Source organism: Callorhinus ursinus, unplaced genomic scaffold, assembly GCF_003265705.2.
Source record: "Callorhinus ursinus isolate GAN/ISIS: 27379988/994484 unplaced genomic scaffold, GSC_fseal_2.0 scaffold4, whole genome shotgun sequence".
Classification (NCBI taxonomy): Eukaryota; Metazoa; Chordata; class Mammalia; order Carnivora; family Otariidae; genus Callorhinus; species Callorhinus ursinus.
The window spans coordinates 59,471,681-59,498,921 of NW_027397066.1; the positions used below are offsets into that span (position 1 = coordinate 59,471,681).

The 27,241-nt window shown below is 38.8% G+C and overlaps 1 protein-coding gene across 2 annotated transcripts in view; it reads right to left on the reverse strand.

Moving 5' to 3' along the window:
* Positions 1-398: 398 nt before the first annotated feature.
* BTC (betacellulin) overlaps positions 399-27,241 on the reverse strand; it is a 45,017-nt gene continuing 18,174 nt past the window's right edge. Inside the window, exons 2-6 of one of the 2 annotated variants that reach the window (XM_073891178.1) lie at positions 19,443-19,541; positions 11,301-11,418; positions 5,981-6,127; positions 3,664-3,774; positions 399-1,270 (exon numbers count right to left, since the gene is read on the reverse strand). In XM_073891178.1, the coding sequence (XP_073747279.1) occupies positions 3,666-3,774; positions 5,981-6,127; positions 11,301-11,418; positions 19,443-19,541 (473 nt within the window). In that variant the 3' untranslated portion in view covers positions 399-1,270; positions 3,664-3,665. Of the gene's footprint in view, positions 2,284-3,663; positions 3,775-5,980; positions 6,128-11,300; positions 11,419-19,442; positions 19,542-27,241 lie in introns of both variants that reach the window. The other variant, XM_025887585.2, reaches the window with a different exon arrangement.

Here is a 27,241-nt window from a genome sequence, read left to right on the forward strand (position 1 = left end):
AAACCTATAATCAAAATGGACTATTTCAAATATATGAATGGTAGTCTCTATAAAATATAAAGTTTTTTTTTAAGATTTGATTTATTTATTTGACAGAGAGAGACACAGCGAGAGAGGGAACATAAGCAGGGAGAGTGGGAGAGGGAGAAGCAGGCTTTCCGCCAAGCAGGGAGCCCGATGCGGGGCTCGATCCCAGGACCCTGGGATCATGACCTGAGCCGAAGGCAGACGCTTAACGACTGAGCCACCCAGGCGTCCCAAATATAAAGGTTTTTAAAGCAATAATCTGCAAATTTCTTTCTCTTAATAATTCATGGTATTGATAAAAAATTTTTGAAATAAATATTCTTGCTTTGTTTTAAAAATAAATTTACTTTATTATATAATAATGTTGACAGTTTACATAAACAACATCATTTAGAACATGCAAAACAATTATAAAATACATTTTTAAAAGATATGAAAATCTTTGAAGTTCCTTCTTGATATCGGACCTACCAAATTTTAAAAGACACCATTTACATTTTAGGATCAAAACAACATTCCCAAGCCTGACTTGGCTTGAGAGATTCCACTGGTCAACCAACATCAGTTGAGGGAAGAAGAAACATTTACAGCATTGTGTTTTGTTTATTTAAATGCTGTAACAAGCGTTTCTTTCGAGCACTTTGGTATCAAAGAACACCGAGGAAAAGCAAGGGCATAAATGAGCCCAGAAGAAGATTTTTGAAAACTAAAGCATATGCAGCAGTAATCTATTGGATATAATCCTGTTTCAAGGATGCCCATTAAGTCAGAAGGAAAAATGGATTTAGAAGATGATTAGTTGTTTGGCTTAGCTCTTAATATATTTGAGCTTTTTCTGTGAAGACAGCCTCATTCTCACTCAAAACACGATGTGTGATAGAAGGTGACATCCAACTTTATCTTTGGTCTGAATTCTCCACTTCACTTTGTGTATGAAGTCTACACTGCAAAGTAAAATCTGCTAGGATTCTGGAATAAAAGCTGCTTGGCTAACATCGCAACAGCAAAAGTATAGCAATTTGGGGACATCTTCCATCGGTTTCTGTAAATTCCGGTCAATGCAGAAAGTTTCATATTCTATGGAATATTGGCTAAATGTAGATTTAGCTTTTTCAGTTTTAAAAGAGTCTTTATTAAATATGCTATGGAGCTGAAGGAACATTTGGCAAGATGGTCCCAAGTAATAGATGCTTACGGTCATGATTTCATCCCATCAACATCCGCTTGAGAGCAATCACAGGCACTGTTTTTTGGAAGAACAAAAATGAGACTATGGTCACAAACAATGTGTGCCTGGGCTCTGTTGGGGTGTCCCTGACCATTGCCCAGGAATAAACAGCCTCTTCTTCCAGGGCTATTTTTTATCCCTTAGTGAGCATGAACACTTACCTGGGCCTTACAGACTCTCAGGCATTTTCTTTCCATCTTTATTCATTACCCTAGCTATGGAACAAATCTGTTTGCTTTACTAACGTAAGAATTTATTCATGCCACGGAGAATTTATAAAGGAGCAAAGAAACATAATAGAAGTCAATGCTGCAGAAAACATGATGGTAACAGTACCATATATATCCAGGACTCTCCAACCTGAGTTTCTGCAGGAATACAGCCCCAGCATCTCAGAGTCATGGCAAAACACAGTTTAGTATAAAGTCTTGGGTTATATTAGTGAGTTGGGTTGTACCCACTCTCATCAAGAAAAATGATAGTTAAGAACACAAACTAAAATTGGGTAAATCTTGGTTCCCATTCCAGCTCCATCAATTCCTAACTCTGTAAATCTAGGTTATGTTATTTAACTTCTTTTTGTCTGTTCCATATATGGGAAATGAGGATCATAAGAGATATCTCATAAGTTCTTAAAAGGATTAAAGGAAATGATGATATACTTTAAATTCTTGGTCCGTGTAAGTGCTGGGTAAATGGTAGCTTTATTATTAATTCAGTTTCTAAAATCTGAACTCCTTCCCAGTTTCCTTTTTTGTTTGACTAGTAATCCTGGTAAGAAAACTTTAAGTGGAAGTTGATTAAAATTTCTTAACTGAGTGCTTTTTCCCAATTACTGAACAACAATAAAATTATTTACTATTATAAAAATAGTAAAAAACACAGACTAACATTACAAATATAAAGTAAATATATCATTTATAATTCATTTCTCCTGGCTATTTTCCTGAGACACATTCTGTCCATTTTCAAATGAGCAAGGCATTTTATTTTGCAGCTTGCCACCAGCCTGGAGGTAACTTCATAGCCTGTAGGAATAAGGAAAAAGACCGCAAGCTAGTTAAAAGAAATGTACTATGCAAATTAAAAAAAAAAAGTTTAGAGCCAGCATTTTTGTCTTCAGTTCATTAATGATGAGTGTCATCCTGTAATAAGTTAGGAGAACATTATGATTTCTCGATAAATAGGTGCCATACCCCATGTACTTGCTGGGTGTTTCTGGAAAAGGAAATTCTTTCTACTGCTGGTGGAGCAATGAAAGTCACTGCTCTCTCTTGCTGGAGGTGAACAGGAAGCCTGTGGTTCCATGCTACTGCTGTGACTTTAGAGGAACTAGCCAAGGATGAAGCCAACTCTTGGATACACGAGCAGAAAAAGAGAAAAAATGTTTCCCGGTGTGGGAGCCTCTGGTTCACCCAAGCGTGCAGACTACCTTCCCTCTGGACTGCCAGTTCATGTGAGCCAAAACAAGTCCTTTGTTTTAAATCAGTCTGACTGGGTTTGCCGCAATCACAGCCAAACTACCCCAGCTAGCTGATGGTGCTAGCCATCCTCCATTTGCCCCTGGGAACCTTTCTCTGCTTACCACCCCCCACACTCTCCACTCCAGGAGGAGGGGGCTGACACATCACAACAGCTCCCTTGCCTCCCAGGTGCTGGTTGGGTTTGGCTAATGGGAGGCACCTGTTGAAGATCTGAAGGCAGGAGGTGAGAAAGTTTGGGGTGTTTTTTCTGCCTTTCCTCCTCTTCCTTGTTTTGGTTCCAGCAGTGGCTACTTTCGTCCACAGATACAGCTCTTACAGAGTATAGGTCCTCTGGCGGCCAGCTTCTCAGTGCCAAAGTAACCTTCCCCAGCCCTTTCAGGCATGGGAGAGGGGCAGCCTCCTGCCAGTGTTAGACTCCAGGAGCCTCGAAGTTCCTGTGGGTTCCTCAACCCTGCCCTCCCAATCCCTCGTCAAAATCTCCTTGTTTGGATCCTGCTGGGATCCTAATTGATAGAACATTTAAAGAGCTTAGAACAGTGTTCGGCACAGGGTAAACGCTCAGTTAATGGGGTTATTATTAAAACATGGTTATTGCTATTTTTTTTTAATGTGAGATGTACAAACTAAAACACCTCTTCTTTGTGCCCCAAAATGAGGAAGAAAAAGGTTGATCTCAGCACACTAGAAAAAGTATATATATATAGTCCTCTTTCCACATGCCTCTCAATGTGGTAACACACAACAGAAAGATATGAGAAAGTCTTTTATTTGGCTTCGGATTCTATGAAAAAAAGTAATTTACTTTTAGATGTTTTGAAGCACAATCAAATTCCAATCACTGATTTACTAGATAAAGTTAAGCCCCATTTCACCAGGTAACTGTCACCTGAAGAGCATCCCATCTACCAAGTTCATCACACTCACCATTAAGCAATACTAGTCTCTTGAATATCTTCATTTATTGGAGTTACATCTTTACCCAGAGTTTCCATTTCTTCTTCCTTCTTCCTTCTTTTACGACGCTTCCGAAGAGGGCTAGGAAAACAAGGTGTCAGACATTGGTATGGGCCTGTTAGTTCATGTGAACACTAAATCGACCATCAAGAGGGCCTATGATTTTATTTCGAAATGGTTAAAAGTTTGTAGGTTCCTTTTTTTCTTAAATATGTTTGGTTCTCTCTTAACCTATCTCTTTCCCCAGGCTCAAATGATAGCCACAGTAGGCCAACGTAATGAATAGAGTAGAGTTACTTAAATAGAAAGAATATGGTACCTGGGTGTTGATGAAGCTTGTTTAGCACAAGAAAAATTTTCAGAACAAGTTATTTTATAAAACTGACAAATAAGCATTGTTTAGTGTGTGAAGAAGAAATAGTACAAATTGGAAACAGACATAAGAAAATCAAGAGAGTGAGGGTAGCCTATGGCTATGTTAATTAAGCTTATAGATACATTAAACAAAGTGTTAGATACTCTGGACAGAAGTCCAGTTTCTTAAAGTTTAATTCAAAATTGATGTGATAAAATAGGCCATTTCTCAGCTCTACCCCAAAACTGGTGTTATAAAAACCCCTTTTTGCCATAACGCAGGTAAAAAAATTTTTAAATATCTTTCCATTTTATAGCTACAAGGAATCTTACAGATTATCTGGTTTAATCATCCTGTTTTATAGAAAATAAAATGCCAGTTTAAGGATGTCGGTTAAACATCTACCTTCAGGTCATGATCCTGCAGTCCCAGGATCGAGTCCCACATCGGGCTCCCTGCTCAGCGGGGAGTCTGCTTCTCCCTCTGTCCCTCCCCCCTCTCATGTTCGCTCTCATTCTCTGTCAACTAAATAAATAAATAGATCTTAAAAAAAAAATAAGGATGTTAAGAAGTTCGTCCAAGGTCTCAAAGATACCTAATAGCAGAGCTGGGATAAAAATAAAAGATTCTAGACTTCTGGTAGCTACACTAAAGTTTTTTTGTGAAGAAAGGAGTCATGAGACATCCTGTTTGGGTGTGTACAGTAGCCCAAAAGTGATTGTAGCAGATTAGCTTCTCAGGGCAATGATATAGCACTTTATATATTTTTAAAAGATTTTATTTTTTCATTTGACAGAGAGAGAGGGAGAGCACAAGCAAGGGGAGCAGCAGGCAGAGGTAGAGGGAGAAGCAGGCTCCCTGCTGCCGAGGAGCTCGATCCCAGGAATCCGGGATCATGACCTGAGCAGAAGGCAGACGCTTAACAGACTAAGCTACCCAGGCGCCCCCAAAATATAGCACTTTAAAAAATGGCGGTTTACCATATTCTGTTGGAGTCCTGGTCTGATACAAATTTGTATTTTTTTTATTTTTATTTTTGATACAAATTTTTATAGCTTTACAAAAGAAATTAACTTAAGAATTGTACCAAAACATTCCGTCTCAGAGAAAAAAAAAATCAAGGTGTTTCTTGATTCTCAAAGTTGTGGTACGCAATGAAAAGGAAAAACAGTGTAATCATCTTTTGTAAATAAAATCCATTATTTTATTGTGGCCGGGGGGGGGGGAAATGTTTTTGTGTGTCTGTTTCTACCTTCCTAAGTTACTGTGTCATGGTACAATTCAAGATAATAAAAGTCTTGTTGAGCCCAATAACAAACCCACATAAAATATGACTGACTTCAAGACTCCATAATTGGCTTTTTTTATTAAGATATAATTGACATAGGACATTGTATTAGTTTCGGTATACAACGGAATTATTCGATATATGTATATACTGCAAAATGATCACCAAAGTAAGGATAGTTAACGTTGGTCAGCATACATAGTTATAAAATTTTTCTTTCTTGTGATGAGAACTTTTAAGATCTTCTCTCTTAGCAACTTGCAAATATACAATTGAGTATTGTTAACTACAGTTGCTACAACATACGTCACATCCCCCGGGACTTACTTATCTTACAACTGGAAGTTTATACCTTTGATCACCTTCACACTTTTTGTCCACCTTCTTTTTTTTAATCAAGAGATTTATGCATATTTTATTTTTAATTATAATAATTATGCCCAGTAAAATGACACAAACTATGCATCATGTGTTTTATTGTAAATAGATACTTCAATAAAAGTGATGGTAGACCTCAAAAAGTGATTTATTTAAATCATAGCAAAAAGGAAAGAAGAAAGAGGGAGGAAGGAAGGAAAGAAGAAAAGAAACAGCAAAATACAATTTCTCAGATTTACTTAAAATTAAATTTAAAAAATACTTACTGACAGCATGTGCAGACACCGACCACCAAAATGATAAAAATGACCATAACTGCTATCAGACAAATCACCAAAATCTGCCCTCTATCTCCTCTGAGGTAAAACAAGTCAACTCTCTCACATCTCGCCCCAGTGTAGCCTTCATCACAGCTGGAAAAATAAAACAACAGGGTTAATAGTGCAAGACTTTGAAGAATCTCTACTCTTTCTTGTTTGAAGAAACTAACATTGTTGTCATTAACTGGAACTAATAGAAGGTGCAGTTCCTCTAAAAAAAATTTTTTTTCCAATTAAGCTGAATACCCCTGTGTTCACAAATAATTTCACTTTCTTTGCTTTGCTGAAAACCTGTCATCACTTGAACAGCAACAATATGGCTAACATAAATAAACAGAGATGATGGCAATTTACTAAAACTTAGTTTAAAATTTTAGATTCTGAGCTTGAAAGAGAGGGGATAGTAAAATTCCCTCCGCAGCCTTCCCAAGCACGTAAATAGCAGCATAACAAGGAATTCAAAATCCCCAGGACTTCCCATTTCATTGTAGGGCACCCAACATGCCCAAGTTCTCTTGCTACAAATTATTTAAAAATTACACTACTTTTTTTTAAATTTTATTTTATTATGTTATGTTAATCACCATACATTACATCATTAGTTTTTGATGTAGTGTTCCATGATTCATTGTTTGCGTATAACACCCAGTGCTCCATTCAATACATACCCTCCTTAATACCCATCACCAGGCTTTATATGATCCAACATTGTAATGTGTGTGGAAGTTCATAGACCAATGCCTAACACATAGAAAGCTCCATAAATGTGATTCAACAGGATTTCTCTCTCTCTCTCAACTTCCACCCACCAATTCTGATTCTGCTACTCGAAGTGGCCACACAGGACGTGATGCTCCTCCATTCACCACCTCTCCAACCACATGCTCCCAAAACACAGTAAGTCTTGTCCTCTCCAGCTCCTTTATCTGATGCTCAGGAGTCCATTGTCAGATGTGTACACCATGCCTTCCACTGTCCTGTAAGTGGCCCCTTTCTCTGTGGCCCTCATAAAGTGCAGCAACCAGACAGCAACAAATGCCCAAGGGGGACATTCACTTTCCTCGGTCTCTCAACTCTTTATCCACACAGCCTTAGGATTTACCTCAACACAGCAGGTTCTCTTTGGCCCAGCCAAGGCCTGTCTGAGCAACGCTCAACAAGTTAAAAGCTCAGTGATTTGGAGACTATCCATAGTATTCTCTGCTTCAAAGGTATGTAAGAAGTTTGTCTGAGGACACTTCAAAAGTGAAAACATGTTGTGGCATCAGTACCTTTGCATTAACAAGTATTTGCCCTTTCGACCCCTCAGACTCGTTCAAAACAAAAGAGATACTGGTCACATATTTAATTATATAAATCTCAAAAAGATGAAATTCTACTTCTTAAAAAGATTTCTCTGTAACCTTGGTTGTTTTTTTTTGTTTGTTTTTTGTTTTGTTTTGTTTTGTTCTGTTTTTATTTTTTAAAGAAAGGATCTATTTGCCAGGCCATTCTATAGGTTATGTTTGACAGGAGCAAGGCATTTAATTCCCATAAAGCCTATCTTGCACAAGTAAGGAGATCCCTTAATGCCAACATTATAACTGATATAATGCTTGAAACAACAACAAAAAAAAACTAGCTTGGTCACAACCATCAACTGAAAGGTGATGCTCAATGCAAGCCAAAGAGAAAAGATATCTAATGGCGTCTATTGCAAAAGGACCCCAAGGACATATGAGGGAAAATTGCTTCCTGCAAGATAGCTAGCCATCTTTGTCACAAGGTCAGGATCACAAGAAGAGAGCTTAGAAATATCTTGAAATATCAAAAGTCTCTTGCACATAGGACTGGAGCTGGAGGGGAAAATCACATTTAATTGTATGTGTGGGAGGGAGATTTTTTAAAGAGTTTTTTTTTTAAGGTCATAATTGAAATCTTACAAATATAGTCTCTTCCAATTAGCTCGTTTCTCTAACAAATTTAATGAATAAGGAATTTTTAAACAATAACTTTGCCTATAAAATATAGAGCCCTTACTTGCTGCTTTTTTAGAATGTTTTTCTAACGATAAGTTCTGGGTTCAGTGGCGAAACCATGCTTTAATTGAATTTCTCAGTAAGCAGTACTTCTTGCAAGCTATAACCTAATAAAGTCATGCTAGAAGGTCAAACCTTTCCATAGCCAGTTATATAGTGGCTCTCATGCTAGTTCCCTTCTCAGCAAACCAATAACATATCAGCTAATGGTCATTTCAACGGGAGAGGAAGAGATCAAGAGGGCCAGATCCTAGTAGATGTTTATTAAATGCTGAATAATTGAATAAATGAGTTTTTATTTGATAAGCATCCTATAAAATGTAAAATAATTTTTAAAGATGCCCATGACCCTTCAGGACTCTGACAAATCAGATTTGGGATGACTATTCTGAAATAATCAGCAGACACTATTATAAGAGATTTGTAACTATTAACACAATTGATCCTTATAACATCATTTGAGATAGGTGCCATTTTTAACCCATTCTACAGATGGAAAAACAGAGGTATAGAGAAATTAAGTGAGTGGGGCTGGGATTCAAACACAGGAAGTTTGACTCTCAAGTTTATGCCCCAAGCACACACAACACTGCTTAAATGAGCTGTGCTGCATAAATAAATAAATAAAAAGTATGTGTCTAGAAACAAATCATCCCCATTCCGAGAAAATACTGAGAAGACTAAGGGGATTTGAGTTATTGGAAACACACTTTTTTTTTTTAATGTAAAAAGCAGGAGTCCACAACTCCTGTAATTCCAAGCAAAAGGGGATACCTCTGGTTTTTCAGGGTAACAGAGTTACCCATGGCAAGAGAGTTTTGCCTGAATCTATGCTATGCCACGTCACCCAAAAGTTCAAACCCAAGTCAAACATGTCCCACTCATCGCAGCAGTACAATTTATGGAACATCTACTCTGTGCTGGCTACTATAATAAAAATTTTTGCTTAACATAATGCTTTATTTTCAACACTTGAGAGGGAAATATTACTATCCCCTTTTAGAGGCTCAGGGAAGGTAATTGGCCCACTGTTAGCAGTGCTTATAACTGGTGCAAAGTCTTAACTCAAGTCTATCTGACTCCAAAATCTGTGTCCTGACTACTATGCTCTTCGGCTTCCCATTGGTTCTGTAGCATTTTACCACTAAGAAGCTATTCCTGGCCCACAGGCAGGCCTTGGTTTTGACAGTTAGCATAGCATTAGATGGACCATGCTAGAGGGGCTTATTGACTTATTCACCAGTCATTTCCTGAACACTTATTAAATTCTGGCCCTGTACTTGGCACCAGAACACAAAAAATGAATAAGCCACGAGACCCACCTTTAGGTGCTCACAGACACAGAAGGGTGACTCAAGGAAACCAACAGCTATGCTTCAGAGGAAAAGAATTTGCATAGGAGGGTGACTGGATCTCAGAGAAAGGACGTTTAACACACCTGAGTGTGTGTCCAAGAAGAGGGAAGTCAGTGCCAAAGCAGGGGTCCAGGAGGAGCTGATGTCTGAGTTGCAACTAAAACATCAGTAACAATAAACTTTCCGGACTGTGGGAGCTTGTGTGATAAAGCATGAAAAGGAATGTAGGATTTCAGAGGAACATCTGGGCACACAGTGAGAGATATGACTAAAAGGGTGAGCCAGGATCAGAGGAGCTTACGGAGGCCATAGAAATGAGTTTTAACCGCACGCTGAAGGGGACAAGCTGTGTATTGATCTTAGGCAGGTAGTTTACATATAGTGGTTTTCATTTTAGAAGGCAGCAGTATTAAAAAACAATAAATCAGCAGACATAGGGACAAGTTAGAAAAATGTACTGGGTTAAAGGGCATTAATATTTTAAAACTCAGGGCACCTGGGTGGCTTAGTTGGTTAAGTGTCCGACTCTTGATTTCGACTCAGGTCATGATCTCAGGGTCATGAGATGGAGCCCCGGGTGGGGCTATGCGCTGGGTGTGGAGCCTGATTAAAATTCTCAATTCTCGTGGCGCCTGGGTGGCTCAGTCGTTAAGCATCTGCCTTCGGCTCAAGTCACGTTCCCAGGGTCCTGGGATCCAGCCCCACATCAGGCTCCCTGCTCAGTGGGGAGCCTGCTTCTCCCTCTCCCTCTGCTGCTCCCCCTGCTTGTGCTTTCTCTCTCACCATCTCTCTCTCTGTGTCAAATAAATAAAATAAAAAAAAATATATTCTCAATTCTCCCCCCTAAACCGCCATGCTTGCATGAGCATGCACACCCTCTCTCTCTCTCTAAAAAAAATAATAATAATAAAATAAATATTTTTAAAACTCAATATATTCTCTTAAGCCAGTGGGCAATTAGAGGAAATAAAAAAAAAAAATCACTCTTTTTTTTTCCCAAACACACACACATTTTTTTATTTCCTTACATTAGCAATTCTTATGCCCCTCTAAGTATTATCCAGTATATTTATTTTTTAATTAGATTTAATTATAATTAAATTTTGATGAAGTCCATGGCCCTTAAATGTCCACTAAATTAGGATTTGGAATCTCTGTTTTGAGACACTTATAAAAAAATTGTATACTGGGGGAACGACACATAAAAACGTAAACATTCTATAAACTTTAGGTCAAAATTATACTTAAAAAATCACCTTGCTCATCCATCAGGAGAGGTCTCAGAGAGAGGGACATCTCTTTAGAAGAAAACAAATATTTTTTAAATGCAAAAAGATTGTCTGTGCCTGAACAAAATTAAACTTGGACTCAATCTCCTAAGAGGTGGAAAGAGTGCTTTTCTTCCAATCCCCTTCATAATAAACAGGCTTTGCAAATCTCTGCTTATAAACAGACTCATTTCCTTGCACTTCATTGACACCTGCAAAAGTAGCTTTTAATGTGGCAGAAAACCCTCCATATTTACATTAACTACAAACCACTTCACACATGACGGAAGAATTCGCTTCCATTCAAACCACCCAGGAGATTAATGGAGCCAAAAAGCATGCTTCACACCGGACAGAAAGTTCTGCTTGCGGAAAGCAGCAGAGGACACAGCCTGCGAGCGGACCTGGGCTCCGGCAGGCTCCCATTTCAGGAGGAAAGTGGGCGTCCGTTTCTCCATAAGCAGCTGCCCAACGGCCCCCGAAGCAAGTGCCCGGGGCAGGCCCAAGGGAACGGAGGGGGTCCAGGAACCAGGGGCTTGGTTAGTCCAGACTTTCCAGTCCTGCCAAGTCCCAGGCCGGCACCGTTGTGCACCCCTCTGCCTGCTGGCCGGAGCGCTCCACTTACACGCAGGACGGCGTCTGCTCGGCCACCACGAAGCGACATCGCCCTTTGATGCAGTAGTGCTTGTATTGCTTGGGGCACCGCGAGAAGTGGCCTCTCCGCCTGGCTTGCGTGGTGGTGGCTGCCAAGTGAGAAAAAGCCCCATCAGTCCACTCCAGATACACATCGGTGCCTAGAATCCTGTTCCTCTCTTTGCCGCGGTTTTTCCTATAGAACATACTCCAATTTCTCGATTCTCCGTCTCTCCACACTGGGATAAAAGCCAGAGTTTTGTGGTCCCCAAATAGCTCTAAAGATAGGGTCTTGGGGATCCTGGTGGGAATGTTGCTTATTTTAATTAAGATTTGTGTCCAGCCTACCTCTCAGAAACCTTGGTGTTGCTTAAAGGGTGAAGCATAGTTGCAGTGAGAGAAGACTACACTTTCTGGGAAGGTTATCAGAGCCTTTTACTTTTCATTCAAAAAATAACTCTTTTTTCTTTTCTTTTCCTTTCCTTTCTTTTCCTTTCCTTTGCTTCTTTCCTTAAACATGCACATAACACTTACCAAGTGCTGGATACTGGTCATATACTTTATATATATATATATATATATATAACTATATAGTAACTTGATGCTTATAACAGCCCTGTGAGGTAAGCATCATTCTAATCTCCCATTTATGGGTGAACAAAGAACAACACATGGAGGCTAAGTCACCTTCCAAGATCACACAGCTAGTAAGTGGCAGAAGCAAGACTCAGACGCAGTGGGTCTTGCCCTGGAGTCCATGACTGTCCTACTGTGGCGCTGGGCCAAGCCAGGTGTTCAGCAGGGAGCTGTCATCTGCTCTCAACCTGCTGCACCCAGTCGTGCTTGCCTGAAGGAGAGATTCTCCCTCGCAGTTAACCCCTGAATGGTTTCTCTTGCCCTGAAGAAAGGAAAATCCTGGAAGCTTCATATCCAGGATTTTGATCCTGCTTGGACTTCCTTGTCTTACCTTTTAGAGTTTTCATTGCCTAATTTTTTAACTGGGGATAGAAATATGTAACAATTTCTCCCTTGCTTACATGTAGAAGGTTTTAATAAATAAGGATTGACAAGAGAAACAGTACAGAGATACGGACTTGCTGTTCCATGTGCTGATCCACACCAGACATGTGCCCACACCCAGAGACTACAGCTAACTAGCCAGCTCCGGCCAAGGTTTGGACTTCCCCACATTCGTGGTGTGACCAACAGTGTACAGGACTCAGACACCTGTGGAGCCAGAAAGACCACGATGTTCACTTCAGAAGGGCGTTTCACACGAGGTTTAGTATGGCACCGGGCATCCCAATGACCTGAATAGTAATGACTCCTAAAACGTCTTAATTAATACGATAAAATGAGTGTATATAATTGCCCAGGGCCACCAAGGAGAGGAATTGCCAAGAACTTCGGATGATCTATACACAGCAAATTCCTGTGATGCCAGGTCACAAAGTTTCAGGGGGTGGCAGAATGTTGCTGAGGAACTGGCTGACCTGGTTTGGGTTGGTGACTTGATTACCAGCTATGCTGACAGTTTGTGCATGCCAACATATGCTCCCATGCATGCCAATCAATGCGGTTCTTACTGAAATTTCTTCCAGAAATAACTGCAAAGTGTCTTAAAAACAAAGATCTGTATGTTTTGACAAATAAACTTATCAGTCAACTTTCATTCGTACCTGCTATTTCCAGAGTCCTGTAGTAAGCCCTGGGAAACATCAGAAGAGTAAAGCATATCTTGTCTATCTAAATTGGTACAACAGAACACATTAAAGATGATAATAAACAACCCATTGATAAGAACAGCCATAGTAACCACATAAACAGTTGTGGCATGCTGGAAACAGTGGAAAGAAAGAAGACCAGATTAGGAGGAAGGAAATCAGTGTTTTTAGCTCTGCCTTTCCTTAGCTGCATGGGTCTGGGCAAGCTTACGAAGCGGTCTGTGCCTCAGTTTCCCTACCTGTATACTGAAGATGATAGCATCTGCCTTAGAGGGCTGTTATGGAGATCAAATAAGAACTCACGTGGATGTTCTTAGCAGAGGACCCCGGACAATCAAGTCCTCAGTAACTGAGTTGATGCTAGAATCTTGAAAATCTTGGAAATTCTAAGAGAAATCTTGTATCATTACAAAGAGTGCTTATCTAAAGAAAGAAAATGTTCTGGAAAACACGGATTTTTTTTTTTTTAAGAGGAGGTAAGCAAGCTGTTCAGTTGTGAAGGATGTTAGGAGCAAAAGCTCAGGGTCAGGAATACGCAAGCCTGATCATGCAGCGGGTAGGAAGCAGATCTAATGGAGATGTAAGGGGACCTGGTGGGGAGCAGCCGAGGACGGCTGTGAATGGAAGTTCGAAACCTCAAATGTCAGTAGGCTGAGGTGTTTACACTTGAAACACAGGGCAAGGGAGAGCTGAAGAAAGTTCTTATGGATTACATTAAGTGGTATATGTAAGAGCTACGCTTTTTGAGTTTAAAATTGTATCAGTGTATTAGGTAGAAAGCTGCTGATTGGATTAGAGTAGGAAGAGGCTGGGAGCAAGGAGAAAACCATTGGCTGAGCCACGCAAACATACGTGACGTGGGCCTGCAGCAGGGACACGGAGGTCTAGGAGATGAATTTAAGAAGCAAGAAGACTTAGTGACAGAGCTGCTGTGCTCCAGAAAGGTCCTTCCTACTTTGCAAAGCATCCCTGACTTTAAGCATAAGCCATATGGCTCTGTATCCTGAGCTTTAGTACTTCCTCTAGTTGTTAGGCCCCTTTAAATGTAGCCAGCCTTTTAATAAACACCATACAGAGCGAGATACCAGAAAGTGCCTTGACCAGCAGCTGCTGGTTGCAGTGACTTGACCGGCCTCAGCCGGTCTAAGCAGCACAGACCCGTGCCAAGGAAATGGTTGCCAGGCGCTGTTTGGATCATTCACAGAGCTCTCTCCTTTGCCAAATAAACATGATCTTAAATATTCCCAGAATTATTTGGATTTAAAAACCCTTCCATGGCACCAAGCAGAAAATATCCAGTGATTTCTCTATGGAACTTTAAAAACTGGAGAAAAATTCATCACACATACTGCGCCGCCCTCCCCCCACCTCCCCAAACAGATGGGATCATCTCTTCTCTCTGATGGAAATGAGAAGGCTTATCAGCATACTCCCTTTCAAAACGCACCTTTGATTCCAGTTCTCTTCATCTATTATTCATCAAGGTCACATTATCTGAAAATTGAACAACTGTGAAATCTAACATTTTCTGCCTATCATGAGACCTGATGACATTTATCAAGAAGGAAAAGTTAATCCTATGACAAAAGAATGAATCTTCCCATGTATTGTTTCTTTGTTGAGAAACGAATGACCTGGTCTTGAAAACCTAACACGAAAATTCCCCTGATACCGGGGTGGTGGAACCTAATTGATCTTTTTTCCCTCCTACCTTACTCTTTTCCAACCCACGTTCCCAAAACCAAAACATTCTCTGGGAGTGAGTCGGTCCCACAGAATTGCACCGTAAAACTACAACAGAAACTCCTAAGCGGATGGTGCCCATCCGCCCAAGTAACGTATCTCAATCTCTTCTTGAGATGCCATATTCCAAAGATTCTAAAGCCAGTTAGATAAGAAACGACGAGGGTTCCTGTAGGTAGGTGTATGACAACATCTAATTCTAAGTAAAAACATCTTTCTTCGATCATATGGGCAAATAGACAAGAAGTGGTCACCTTCCTTGGATCATATGAATAGTTAGATGAGATGTGATAGATTCGCTTGGGTCAAACTTAAGTGGAGGAATAGACCACACACTCAAATGACTTAGTTTAAGTATGGAATTTTTCTCAGTTTGATGGCTGCTTTGATTAAAGAGCACAGTTCCCTGATCTTTCTTGTACACGATTCTTATTCTCAAACCCAAACAGGCCTTGTGATGCTTTATGTTTAAAACTCCTCAGAATTTATACATTAGCTTTATTTTTCATAAAACATTCACTTAGTTCTTCCAGTTGTGCTCATTACAAATCTATTTAATGATCTTATAAATAATATTAATATCAGTAGTTCTTCTAAAATCAACTTGAAGTGTAAAATATTTTATGTAGTTCTCCTTACAGTGTGTTAACCTCATAGTATCTCTAACCCCCTAGTTAAATACATAGTTAAATCTCTGTGCAAGAGATTTAAAAGGAGGGCCTAAATTTTGAGATAAAAGTCTCAACAGTGTTAACAAGAGAGAAGGAGTAAAACAAATACCTATAGATTTTTCTTCCCACATAGATATCTGACCTTAAAAAAGGAGCAGCTAATGCACAGAAAAGTTTAAGTGGTCACAGTTTAAGTTTGCAGAGAAGTTTCTTCCTAGTCTATGATGTAGAGGCTAAGACTTTAACCTCCAATCCTTGGCTTCCTGACAACTTCCCACTAGGAGTTTCCTCCTTTAACAACCTTCTTAAAACAGGAGATGAGGAAGAAAGTTTTATATTTTCTAAGTTAATTTTCCTTCTTATCTTGCCTGCTATCTCCCTGAGATGGGGGAATATAAATTCACACTGTCCTTGAAGAAGTACAAAATTTGAAAATCACTCTTAGCTGAGGATTCCCATTTGTGTTACCCCAATGCCATTTCCTACAGAAATGGAAAAGAGTTGGTGACGCCAGGAAAAGAAAAATAGATCTCACAGATGTACTTGATAACGCTCCAGTGTTACTAGAATATGCTTAGGCAGGAGGCTAATCAGCACAGATCTGCATGTCTTTTAACCAGGAGGACTAGGCCAGTGATTTCGCAGCTTACAGGAGTGGGTCCTCACTTACAGCTGCCCTTTTCATTCTATCCCTTTAAAGGAAGAAAAAAGAATTTAGTGTTGATGTGTAAGTGTATTTGCATGTTTAAAATTATTCACAGCTGGGGGGCAGACAAACAAAAATGAACAGGAAGAGAACTTGTATTTCTTTAGCTTTTCAAGAGAGCAAGCTATGGGATTCTGGTATATATAATGCCTCCTTTGCTCCGTCTCCTTTGCTGGTTCTTTTCCATATCCTCCAGCCTCTAAATTTTGCAATGCATTGGGACTCAGTGCTTTCTCATCTCTTCTCTCTACACTCCCTTTCTGGGCATTTCCTGGCTTTGAACGCCTTCATGGTAACAATCCCAAATTTATGTTTCCATCCCAGATCTCTTCCTTCAATGTCTAAGAGTCCGATGAACATCTCCACTTGGTTGTCTAACTGGCATTTGAAATTAACACTACCCAAATGGAACACCTGATCTCCCCCCTCAAATCTGGTCTTTCCTCATCTCAGTAAATGATAACTACATTAGTTCTGTGATTCAGGTCAAATATCTTAGAGTCACTTTGACTTCTTTCTCTTTTACTCTACATCCAATTCATCAGAAAATTCTATTGGTTGTATTCAAAATATACGCAGAATCATCCCTCCATCTCTACTCCCTTGGTCTAAGCCTGATATTTCTCTCTAGACAGGAAGTAGTCTCCATGGCAACAACTTCTAACTAGTCTCCCTGCTTCTGTCTGTCCTCTCTTAACTGTCTCATTGCACACAGACACCATTTTGCTATTGAAACTCAAAGCTGAAGGTTTTATAATCCCCAGCAAGGCTCTACATGACATTACCCATTACCTCTCTTTCTCCATTACCTCTCCGGTCTCATCTTTGACTATGTTGTTCATTGTTGCATCCGGAGTACCTGGAACAGGGCCTGCTGCATTGCAGGTACACAGAAGTATTGGTAGGAATGAATACATTCCTTACTCAAGGCAGAAAAGGACAAATGAAAAATGAAATGCTAAGAGATTGGGGCTAGTTGAAAATAAAATTATAAAGTCATTTAGAAACCAGAACAACTCGTAAAGATCATCTGATTCATTTTTTCATCTTACAGGTTGCAAACTGATGTCTAAAAGCTTAAGTGACTTGCCCAAGGTCACGCAGTCAATAAAGACAATATGCTCCTGCTCCACATTAATTCCTTTTCAAGAACAGTTTGTCCCTTTTGGGCTTTACTTTCAAGGATTATTTTTCAGAATTTCCTTTGCATATTCAGCATTGTGATCTTCCCACATGATTCTAGCAGTTTAGCATGGTGATTAACAATAATTCTGGAGCCAGTCTCTCCAAATTCTTGTCAGGCTACTCCATCTACTGTGTGACCTTAAACAAGCTAACAATCTTCTGCATGGGAAAGAAACAATTAATAGACTGAAAAGGGAACCTATAGCTGCTATGGGAAATATTATGGAGTTTTCTAAAAAAAAAAAACCTGAAAAACAGAACTACTGTATGATCCTGCAATCCAACCTCTAAGTATTTATCCAAAAGAATTGAAATCAGAATCTCAAAGAGATACTCACACTCACATGTTTATTGCAGTACTATACACAATAGCCAAGATGTGGAAACAACCTAAATATCCATCAACACATGAATGGATGAAGAAAATGTGGTTTATTCAAACAATGGAATATTATTCAGTCTTAAAAAAAGCAGGAACTCTTGCCATCTGCAACAACACGGATGGACCTTGAGAGCATTATGCTAAGGGAAGTAAGCCAGTTATAGAAGAATGAACACATGATTCTACTTAAAAAAGCTATCTAAATAGCCAAATCCACAGGAGCTGAGAGTAGAATGGTGGTTGTCAGGGATTGGGGGGTGGAAGTATGGGGGGAATGAGGAGTTGTTGTTTAATGGGTATAAAGTTTGGGTTATGCAAGATGAATAATTTCTAGAGATGTACTGTACAACATCCTGCCTATAGTTAACAATCTTATACTGTACACTTGAAGTTTTGTTAAAAGGGTAGATTCCATGTTTAAATATTCTTACTAAAATAAAAAAAAATAGGCAACACATTTAGGATAATGATGAAGCAGGTTTTTTAACACTGTCAATCACTGGATGATGGAATAATCCCCCAAAGGAAATGTGAAAATGCCATCATTGAAGGTATTCAAAACTCAGCTGAAGGAAAGCATACAACCACATAAAATTGGCCTTGTTCTTCCCTCTACATGAGTGACAAGACCCACACAAGCATGACCTAAGACACCAATGGATTCCACAGCCTGTGGGCACTTTCCAGACCACCTACTAGTAGGAGGGAAGAAAGAGGAAGACTGGGCTGGAACTGGTGACTCACATCAGGACAACTAGCTCAGCATGTTCCTGGCTCAGTTATGACTTCTCCGGGGTGCTAGCAAAGGCGCACTTAACACCAAGTCACTACCCTCTCAGCTCCAAAAAGTTTCCAGGGAATATAGGAGGCTCTCTCCAACCTACTTTTAGAATTGGCCTGTGTTTTGTTTTGAATCAGAAACAACCCCTGTAGAAGACCGGACCATTCGATCTATAAAGGACAGACTGGGGTCAGTCAAACTGTGGCCCAAGGGCCAAATCTGGCCCACAGCCTGTTTCTCTAAATAAAGTTTTATTGAAATACCTCTAATGCCACTCATTTGCAAAGTGTCTATGGCTGCTTTCGCAGTACAATGTCCAAGTTGAGTAGCTGTAAAAAGGCGGCATGGTCCACACGACCTAAAATATTTATTATCTGACTCTAGATCAAGGCTCATCCCTACTTTGGACTAATAGCTTTGAGAATACTGAATCAAGCATCTCTAATGTAAAAATATATAAAAGTCATTGCCTTCCTCCCTTCTTTTAAGTGTGGAATAGAAAAAAAATAATTTGAATAGAATATGCCAACTTTTTATGAATCTCGTTGAAGATATTCTATGCTTGAGTCTGGAGGACACACCCGAGACACCTAAAATAGTGTCATTATTAAAAATGGAAGCACTGGAATCAGAAAGACCTGAGTGTGAATCCCAGATTTACAATTTACCTGCTCTGTAACCTTTGGCAATTTACTTAATCTTTCTGGGCTTCACCTTGAAATAAAGTCAAAAATACTATCCAGCTCAGAGGGCCCTTGTGAGGAGTGAAGGCATTACTATACATACAGCACTTGGCAGAGAGCCTGGGATATTAGTATGTGCTCAAAAAACTACCTAGTTTTATGATTTCAAGAGTATTAAAAATTAAAATTAGGGAAATCAACTTTCCAAGATTGAACATGAGGCTGATAAAATACAAATGCATCACTTGTTAAGCATTACCTGCGCAGTTTTCCCCAGGATCTCCACAGAGAAGGCCATCCTTTTCAGGACTCCTGGTTGAATTCCCATCTGCCACAACACAGTGGAGGATCACTAGACCTTAAAGTTCAAAACAGAACCAAAACAAGCATGAAAACTTGAAAATTTCCTCAATGCAAAGTATTCTACCAAAGTCATGACCCATTTATGAAAATAACAAGGCTGTGGTTTCCATTTCCAAGGCTATTCTCCCACAGCAAGGGGGAGTGGGGGTGGGTACACAGGCCAAGTTGGAGTCTAATTTTTTTAAGCTCAATGACAAAGACAGAATTTTCAAGCCAGCATCACTTACATGTAACTGTGCATCTTGAGTGAAGAGACCTGGCCATAGCTTGTGATGGAGACATCACAGAGGCGGACAAATAGAGAGAGTTCTCGGCCGATGCACAAATACACTGATGAATTTCCAGGGAGAATGGATGACAAACCCACGTGTAAATGTACTCTCTCCATTCCATACAGACTCAGTGTTTCTTGGGTATTGACTACTGTTTGTACTTCCTTCTCGGGATGTGTGAACTAGATATTCAATTTGTGGGAATTATTTGAAAACTGTAGCTTCCCTCAGCTAAGTATCCCTGTTGCCGAGAAGGACAGACATCATGGAAAGATATGGGGGTGAGAGGAATACTCTGTTGTGGTTAGAACAGTTTAAAATACAATGTGTAGTCCTTGTGTGGACCTGATTCAAACAAATCAACTGTAAAAAGTCACTAATGAGCTAATCTAAGAAATTTGACCCTGACTAAACATTAGATAATATTAAGGAACTGTTACAGATAATTTGAAGTGTCATAATCATACTGTGGTTCAGGTTAAAAAACAGAGTCCATATGTCTTAAAGATATAAATTTAAATACTTATTAATGAAATTAATGTCTCCAAGATCTCCTTTAAAATAATCCAACAAGGGGAGATGGGTGCAAGATGCTGAGAGACACTTACAGATGCAACAAGATTGGCCACACATTGATAATTATTGAAGCTGGGCGGTGGCTATACTGAGCTTTATTATGCTCTTCTCTCCACTTTCATATATATATTTAAATGTCTATAATAAGAAGTTGAAGAGGGCAGGAGAAGGTAAGGGAGGGCAGATGGGGAGAGATGAGATGGCTTGGGAGTTAGCTAGCCCTGAGTTCATGATCTGTTTTTGCCACTTTACAGTCATGTACCTTGGGCCAATTTCATAACCTCTCAATTTCCTCATTGGCAAAGTGGAGATAATTATTATCTCTTCTTCAGAGCATTGCTGTGAGGATTCAATTAGGTAAGTATACAAAACAACACAGTGGTGGCATGTAATCAATGCTCACTTAAATTACTCATTATTATGTAACTGGCAGGAATCGAGTAACTTGCCCACTGGGTATACTGACATTTATCCATCTAGCCAATGGTTTCTAAACTATGCGTGTCCTCTAATTCAACTCAGTTCAACAAACATCCATGAGCATCCAGAAACACACAGGTGGATAGGACAGCCTCTACCTTCAAAGTGCTTCAAAGCTAGTAAGACAGGCAATCAGCTAACCAATTAACCATAACAGGAAGTGAGACTTTTGTGCCAGAAGCAATAGGATCTGGCAAGTTCAAAGGCCAAAAGAGTTTTCAAAAAGAATCTTTCAATATAGAGACTCTTTTCTAGCTATCTAATTAGGAAAGTTTCCAAAAAAAAAAAAAAAAACAAGGTGGTAACTAGCATTGGAAACAGTGAATAGAAATAGAAACTCAAATCCACTGGTGATGGGTAAATTAGCACTATTTTACTGGAGGACAATTTAGTACTGTATGTGCTAAAAGCAAAAAAAAAAAAAATGTTCAAATGCTTCAATGCAGTCATTTCATTTCTAGTAATTATTCCGAAGGAAATAATCCAAGATACATTAAAAAGGTTTAGCTGCAAAAATTCTCTACATGACATGGGTTATAAAAAATTGGAAATTCCCTAAATATCTAACAAGATAGAGTTGATTAAATACATGGAACTATTTTTATGCAATAAAATACTATTCAGGCATAATTCAAACAGTAATAGAACATTTTGATATATTCCTAAGAAAGATAGGCTATAGAATAATAATGCAGTGTGATCCGTGTGTTTGTCTGCATCTGTGTGTGATAAGTGTAAAATATGTCCAGATAGATAGATAAGCAAAAGGGTGGGTAAGTAAGTAGATCGAGAGTTGCTCACATTGGTTAGGAGACTTTTTTCTTAATTTTCCTTATTTGCACTTTCTAATTTTCTAGTAGCATATTTTATTTGTTGCAACAATAAAAAAAATGGAGTGTCTCCCCAGTTGAAAAACACACACACACAATTTGGCCACCAAATTTCTAGATTTTTCATATCTTTTATCCCAATACCTGCCACCCTCCTTTCACACTTATAACAAACCAGAAACATATAATCATTTAGGGCTTTCCAAGCATGCTGATTGTATATTTACTCATCTTTGTAATCCTGATAACTAACACAGAACGCAAATGTTGAAAGAATGAACAAAACAATCTATAAAAGAACAAAACAACTTTCAGATTAAGAAAATCCCAGTATCCGTTTCTAGTGGAAAATCTCAATCAATTTCTTTATTATTATAAAATAGGTTTAATTCATTTTTAAATTCCCATAACATGAGCTTTCTCCATGGGCAGAGTCAGGAGGCCTTAATTCTGGAGTTAATCTGTTCTAATGGTGGGAATTTTACAAAACGCTCTAAATCTTACAAGAGTTTCAACATCCACAAACTGGGGATGGCAATATTCCTTCTAGAGGTTATTGTAAAAATAAAATTAAGTAACATAAGAAAAGGCACGTGGCTTGGCACCTAGTACACAATTTTTAGACCACTCACACTCCTGTCACTTATAATTTAACCCATCGTTCTCCACTTCCACTTAAAAGAGGGAGCCCTGCTTCCACTGAAACCCTGCCCAGGGCCTTCAAGCATTCTGGCAGGCTGGGGCCTGTGCCCCGACTCTCTTCTGCTACAACTCACTCCACATGCTGGCATCAACTGAAGAAGGGATGCCACTGGGGAGAGGTCTGGACAGGACTCCTAGGGAGCAGGCACTCTCAGGCAAACCAAGCAGCAAGCACAAGGCACTGGGGTAGCCTGTGCTATTCTACCCCCACCCACAAACTTCAGGTTATAGTCACAAGCTGAGGGCCATGAACCAAACCCACCTGAAGAACCATTTTCTTGATCTGCATAGTTTTAAAAATTGAATCATGACAGTTCATCTTAAACCCGGATTTTTCTGCTTCTACGGAAAAAGCAGAAGGTCTGGCAACACAGGTGTGAAATACCTTCTCAGCAACAGCTGGGCAAGGCTAAGCAGCAGGTGACCCCCTTTAATGCCACAGACTCCATCAGGCTTGCTGCGCTCATTTACCCTAACTGCCTAGACCCTGACAGGCATTTCAGTTTGTGATCTGTGCGAAGTGACTCAGGAATCACAGAAATGCTCACAAAACCATTTACTCAATACTGAAGGCTGCTTCAAAGAGGAAAGGCATTCCTGTTCCATTCATAATTCAACAAATATTTACTGAGTACCATGACACAAGGCACTGAAGGTTCAAAGATAACAGATGTTATCGCTGACCTTAAGGAGCTCACATTCTGGTAAGGAAGGTAGACACACAAATCTTTAAGGTGTAGTGTAGTAAGGATAACAACAGAGGTGACACAGGATGGAGAATCAAATCTTCCTAGCTGCAGACTTGATAGAGAAGGTGAGCATTGTGGGGAGTTTTTAATGAGGAAGAAATGATTTTTTTAAAACATCAATTAATAACTTCTAGAAGATAAAAATTGTGTAAGCAAGATAACATAATCATTGATGTTATTTGTTTCAGCAGTAGACAAAATTTATATGGTAATAATAATGTAAATACTGATAATTTAAATTATTATATCAAAAATTATCATAAAATCAGGACCAGTAATTAGCCCACATACACCATGTGGAGAAACTGTGGTGATTTATCAGTATCTATATGGTGTTTTGAGCATCACCCCTATAGTGATATACGGAAATTAGGAGGGTAGAGAGACTCAATAGGTAAAAATTAAACTTGCCAGTTCAACAAATAGTATTACAAGCAAGTGATTTAGCAAGATGGAGGTAAATACAGAAGAAACACTTAAAAGAGTCAGAAATGGTTGCTTCTAGGAGATGGAGAGGAAGGAAGCCGTGGTGCCAAGATCTGCTCTTTGTTGTTATAAACCTTTTAGTCCTGTTGGATTTTTAAAAATCTATGTATATTTATTACTTTATTAAAAATGAAATTAATTTTTATGAAAAGAGTAAATAAAGTTGTAACTAGCCAAGGCATTCTAAACAGAAGGGACAGCTTGTAAAAGGACACAGTATAAGTAATACAACCTGTCTGGTTTGTCTGGTGGGTGGGTGGGGTTTGTGAGGGAGAGGAGGCTGGGGGGGCAAATAAATGTGACCATCTTCACTACTTTGGGTTCTGTTAGGCACCTAATTTGGGGTCATTGAAAAGCTCTAAGTGAGAAATAACATAATCTTTTTGTTTGTTTGTTGTGTGTGTGTTTGTTTGAAAAGGTTGCTTGAACACCGGTATAGGTGATTCAGACACACCTAAACCTAGGTGGTGGCACTGGGTATGGAGAAGAAGAAATGAACATGAGGGATATTCACAAAGTAAAATATAAAAGACTTGGTGGCTGGTGGGATAGAGTGGGAAGTGAGAAAAAAAAAGAAGTCTAGAATGACCCCAGGGTTTGGGACTTGAGCGGCTGGCTGGGCTGTGGTACCAATCACAGATATACGGGACACCAGAAGACAAACATTAGGGAGAAATACTAGTGGCCTAAGAAGTATGCAAATGATTTCAGGTTACTCTTCAAAGATGTCCAACTGAGAAAGGGAGGGGAAAGATTAGTGAATAGATAAAGAAAAAAAGGGAGTTGTTTTTGTTTTTAATGTGAGAGAAAATTGATAGAAAGAAGCAAAGGTATAGGAAAGAGGCAAAGGATGGGCTACCAGTAGAGGCAGAAAAGGTTACAAGTGTAGCCTGGAAGGCAGGGCCTCTTCTGCAACGTACCATCCTTGGCAGTCAAAGTTAGTAATTTTGCAAATATCACTTTATTTTCAGTACATGAAAGGTCTTTAGAAAATAAGAGCTTAAAGGTATTTTACATTCTATACATCTCACCTCATTGTTCAAAGGAATCCAAGTTCTGGCTTAAAATGAATGCAAAACATCCAGAGGTTTCTCAACTTTCATACTATTGACATTTGGGCCTGGATAATTCCGTGGTATGGGAGGCTGTGCATCACAGAATAATGATTAGCCATGGCTTTTGCCCTCCAAATGCCGATAATGTCCTACCCCACCTCTCCCCCTACTTCTGAGTTGTCACAATCAAAAATATCTCCCACCATTGCCAAATATCCCTGAAAGGAAAACTGACCTGGTTGAGAACCATTGCAGTTCTCTCCAACCTGTTTTAATATTTTTTGTCCAAAATATAGCTTTCATTTTGAAAGTGTTGCTTTAATGTAAATCAATCACACAGCCTCAAAGGCTCAAATTTTGACTTCTTAAAAAATTTCTTTGGGAAAGTTTCATTATCTTGTGGAAAGATCATCGAACTCAGTCATTAATTCACTGTGTGACCTTGAGCTAATAATCTATCCTGACCTTTTTCATCAAGAAAAATTAGAATCATAGGTTTCCTGCCCCTCCCATAATCTGGTTCATGAATATCAAAAGAAATAATACAGTAAAAGAATTCGTTAAAAAAAACATGTTATTAAAATAGTCATTATCTTTATCAGAGAAAGTATGGATTATACTTTAGAGAAAATGAAAGAAAATATGGTACTTAGATGTGGAAAACATAATAAGATTTTCATTCATAAGAGTCACAAATTTTATTAGTAAGAACCTTAGAGGAATTAAAATATCCCACCAACCAACTCTCAACTTCCCTGAAATCATCCACTGGGAGAGTTCTTTAGCCTGCCTGTACAATTTCAGTACCTAGTTTTCACTCTCTTCTAGGGCATTCCGTTTCAGTGAGATCTTTCATCCATTCTTTCAATTGCAGCCGTTCATTCATTCAAAGAGATTATTAAGCATTTATTTCTAAAGCTCTATAAATGCTTCTTTACATTAAGCTGGTTTTTTCCTTCCCATAATTTTATTCTGTTCATTGGAATCACCTGGACTAAATCTAATATCTCTTTTCCATGACAGGTTCTCATTTATTTGAAGCCAGCTATCAAATCTTCCTGAAAGGATTCCTCTTCTTCAGGCTGAACATCCTGGTTCCTTCAACCACATTTTACTTGTCATCATCAAGACCCTCATAATCCTTGCCATGGCCCCTTAAATGTACAGTCAAACCAAGGTGCCATTTCACATGGTCTGGCAAAGACAGACTAGAATGGGGCTCTCGTCCCCCACACTGTAGGCACCATATTTCTGTTAATGCAGTCCCATAGCACATCAGCCATTTTTGGTTGTCTGATTAAATACTGGGTTTTTAGTCTGTTTACAATTAAAGGAAACTCCTATATCTCTTGTACTACTGGGAAGCAGTGTATTGATGGGTTTATTCTTTTCTTTTTTGTTGTGGCTCTGTTTTGTTTCACTTTTGTTTTTTACCTAAAAAAAATGATTCTAGACTTTTTAAAGGTCCCTTTAAAAATTGTATTAGATTTCACCTATCAGTCAAATACTTCACAATCTTTTCGTTTTCTTACTCTTTCATTTAACCTACTTCACGTGACCTGCAGAGTTTCTGAAAGATGCATTAAAGCAATAAAAAACAAAATAAAACAAAAATAATGTTAGATTAGTTGTGTTTGCTAAGTGATGGGAAATTGAGTCTCTATTGCTGGTGCTAGTTTTTAAATATCAACTGTACTCATAAAACTAAAGACAAAAAAGAAAAGAAACCCAATTCTACTTTCATGAGTCAAAGCTCCATTTATGAGATGCTCAAATTAAAAATTACAGAATTTATTAAAAGTATTATCCCTGTCAGCCAGCATGGAGAATGAAGTCATTGGGAACAATATAAGCATTGAAAGAGAGCCAGCCTGACAAGGAGCATGACCCACTGTCTCATAGTTAACTGCTAAATGCTGAGGTAAGTTGTACACCAGCTGGGTCAACTATTTAAAAAGATCAAATGTGACCAACTTAAACAGTTATGTATGTTGTATTTGCCTCATCTCTGAGCTGAATTTTCCATTTTTACAGCCAAGTGTATTTTATATTTTAAAAATAAATATAACATTGTCAAAAAATAACCATTCATCTGTGTTATGATGACTTAGGACATCTTCTTGGATATCCTAACTTCTACTTGTATCTACCAAATCCAGTGATTTCTTCTATTGTATCAATCTCATTTTAGGATTTGAACCACACTCCATGTCCCATTAGAAAATATAACCGTAAATCAAAGGAAAATTTATTAATCTATGAATATAAGCAGAACTTGGAAGAATATCTCATAGTCAAATCCCTAAAATTCTATTTCTATTAGAAGAAAGGAGTAAGATTAGTGGGAAAAAAATAAACTGGGAGTCAAATGGCACCAGATTTGAATCCTGGATGTACTTTCTAATCACTAGCTTTATGATTATAAGTCACTCAACATTGAACTTCAGGCTCCCCATCTGTAAAATGAGGCCCATAATAAGTAAGTTACATGGTAGAGATCTAGTTATGTGCTTTAAAAAAGAGAAAAAATAAATTATGAATTATT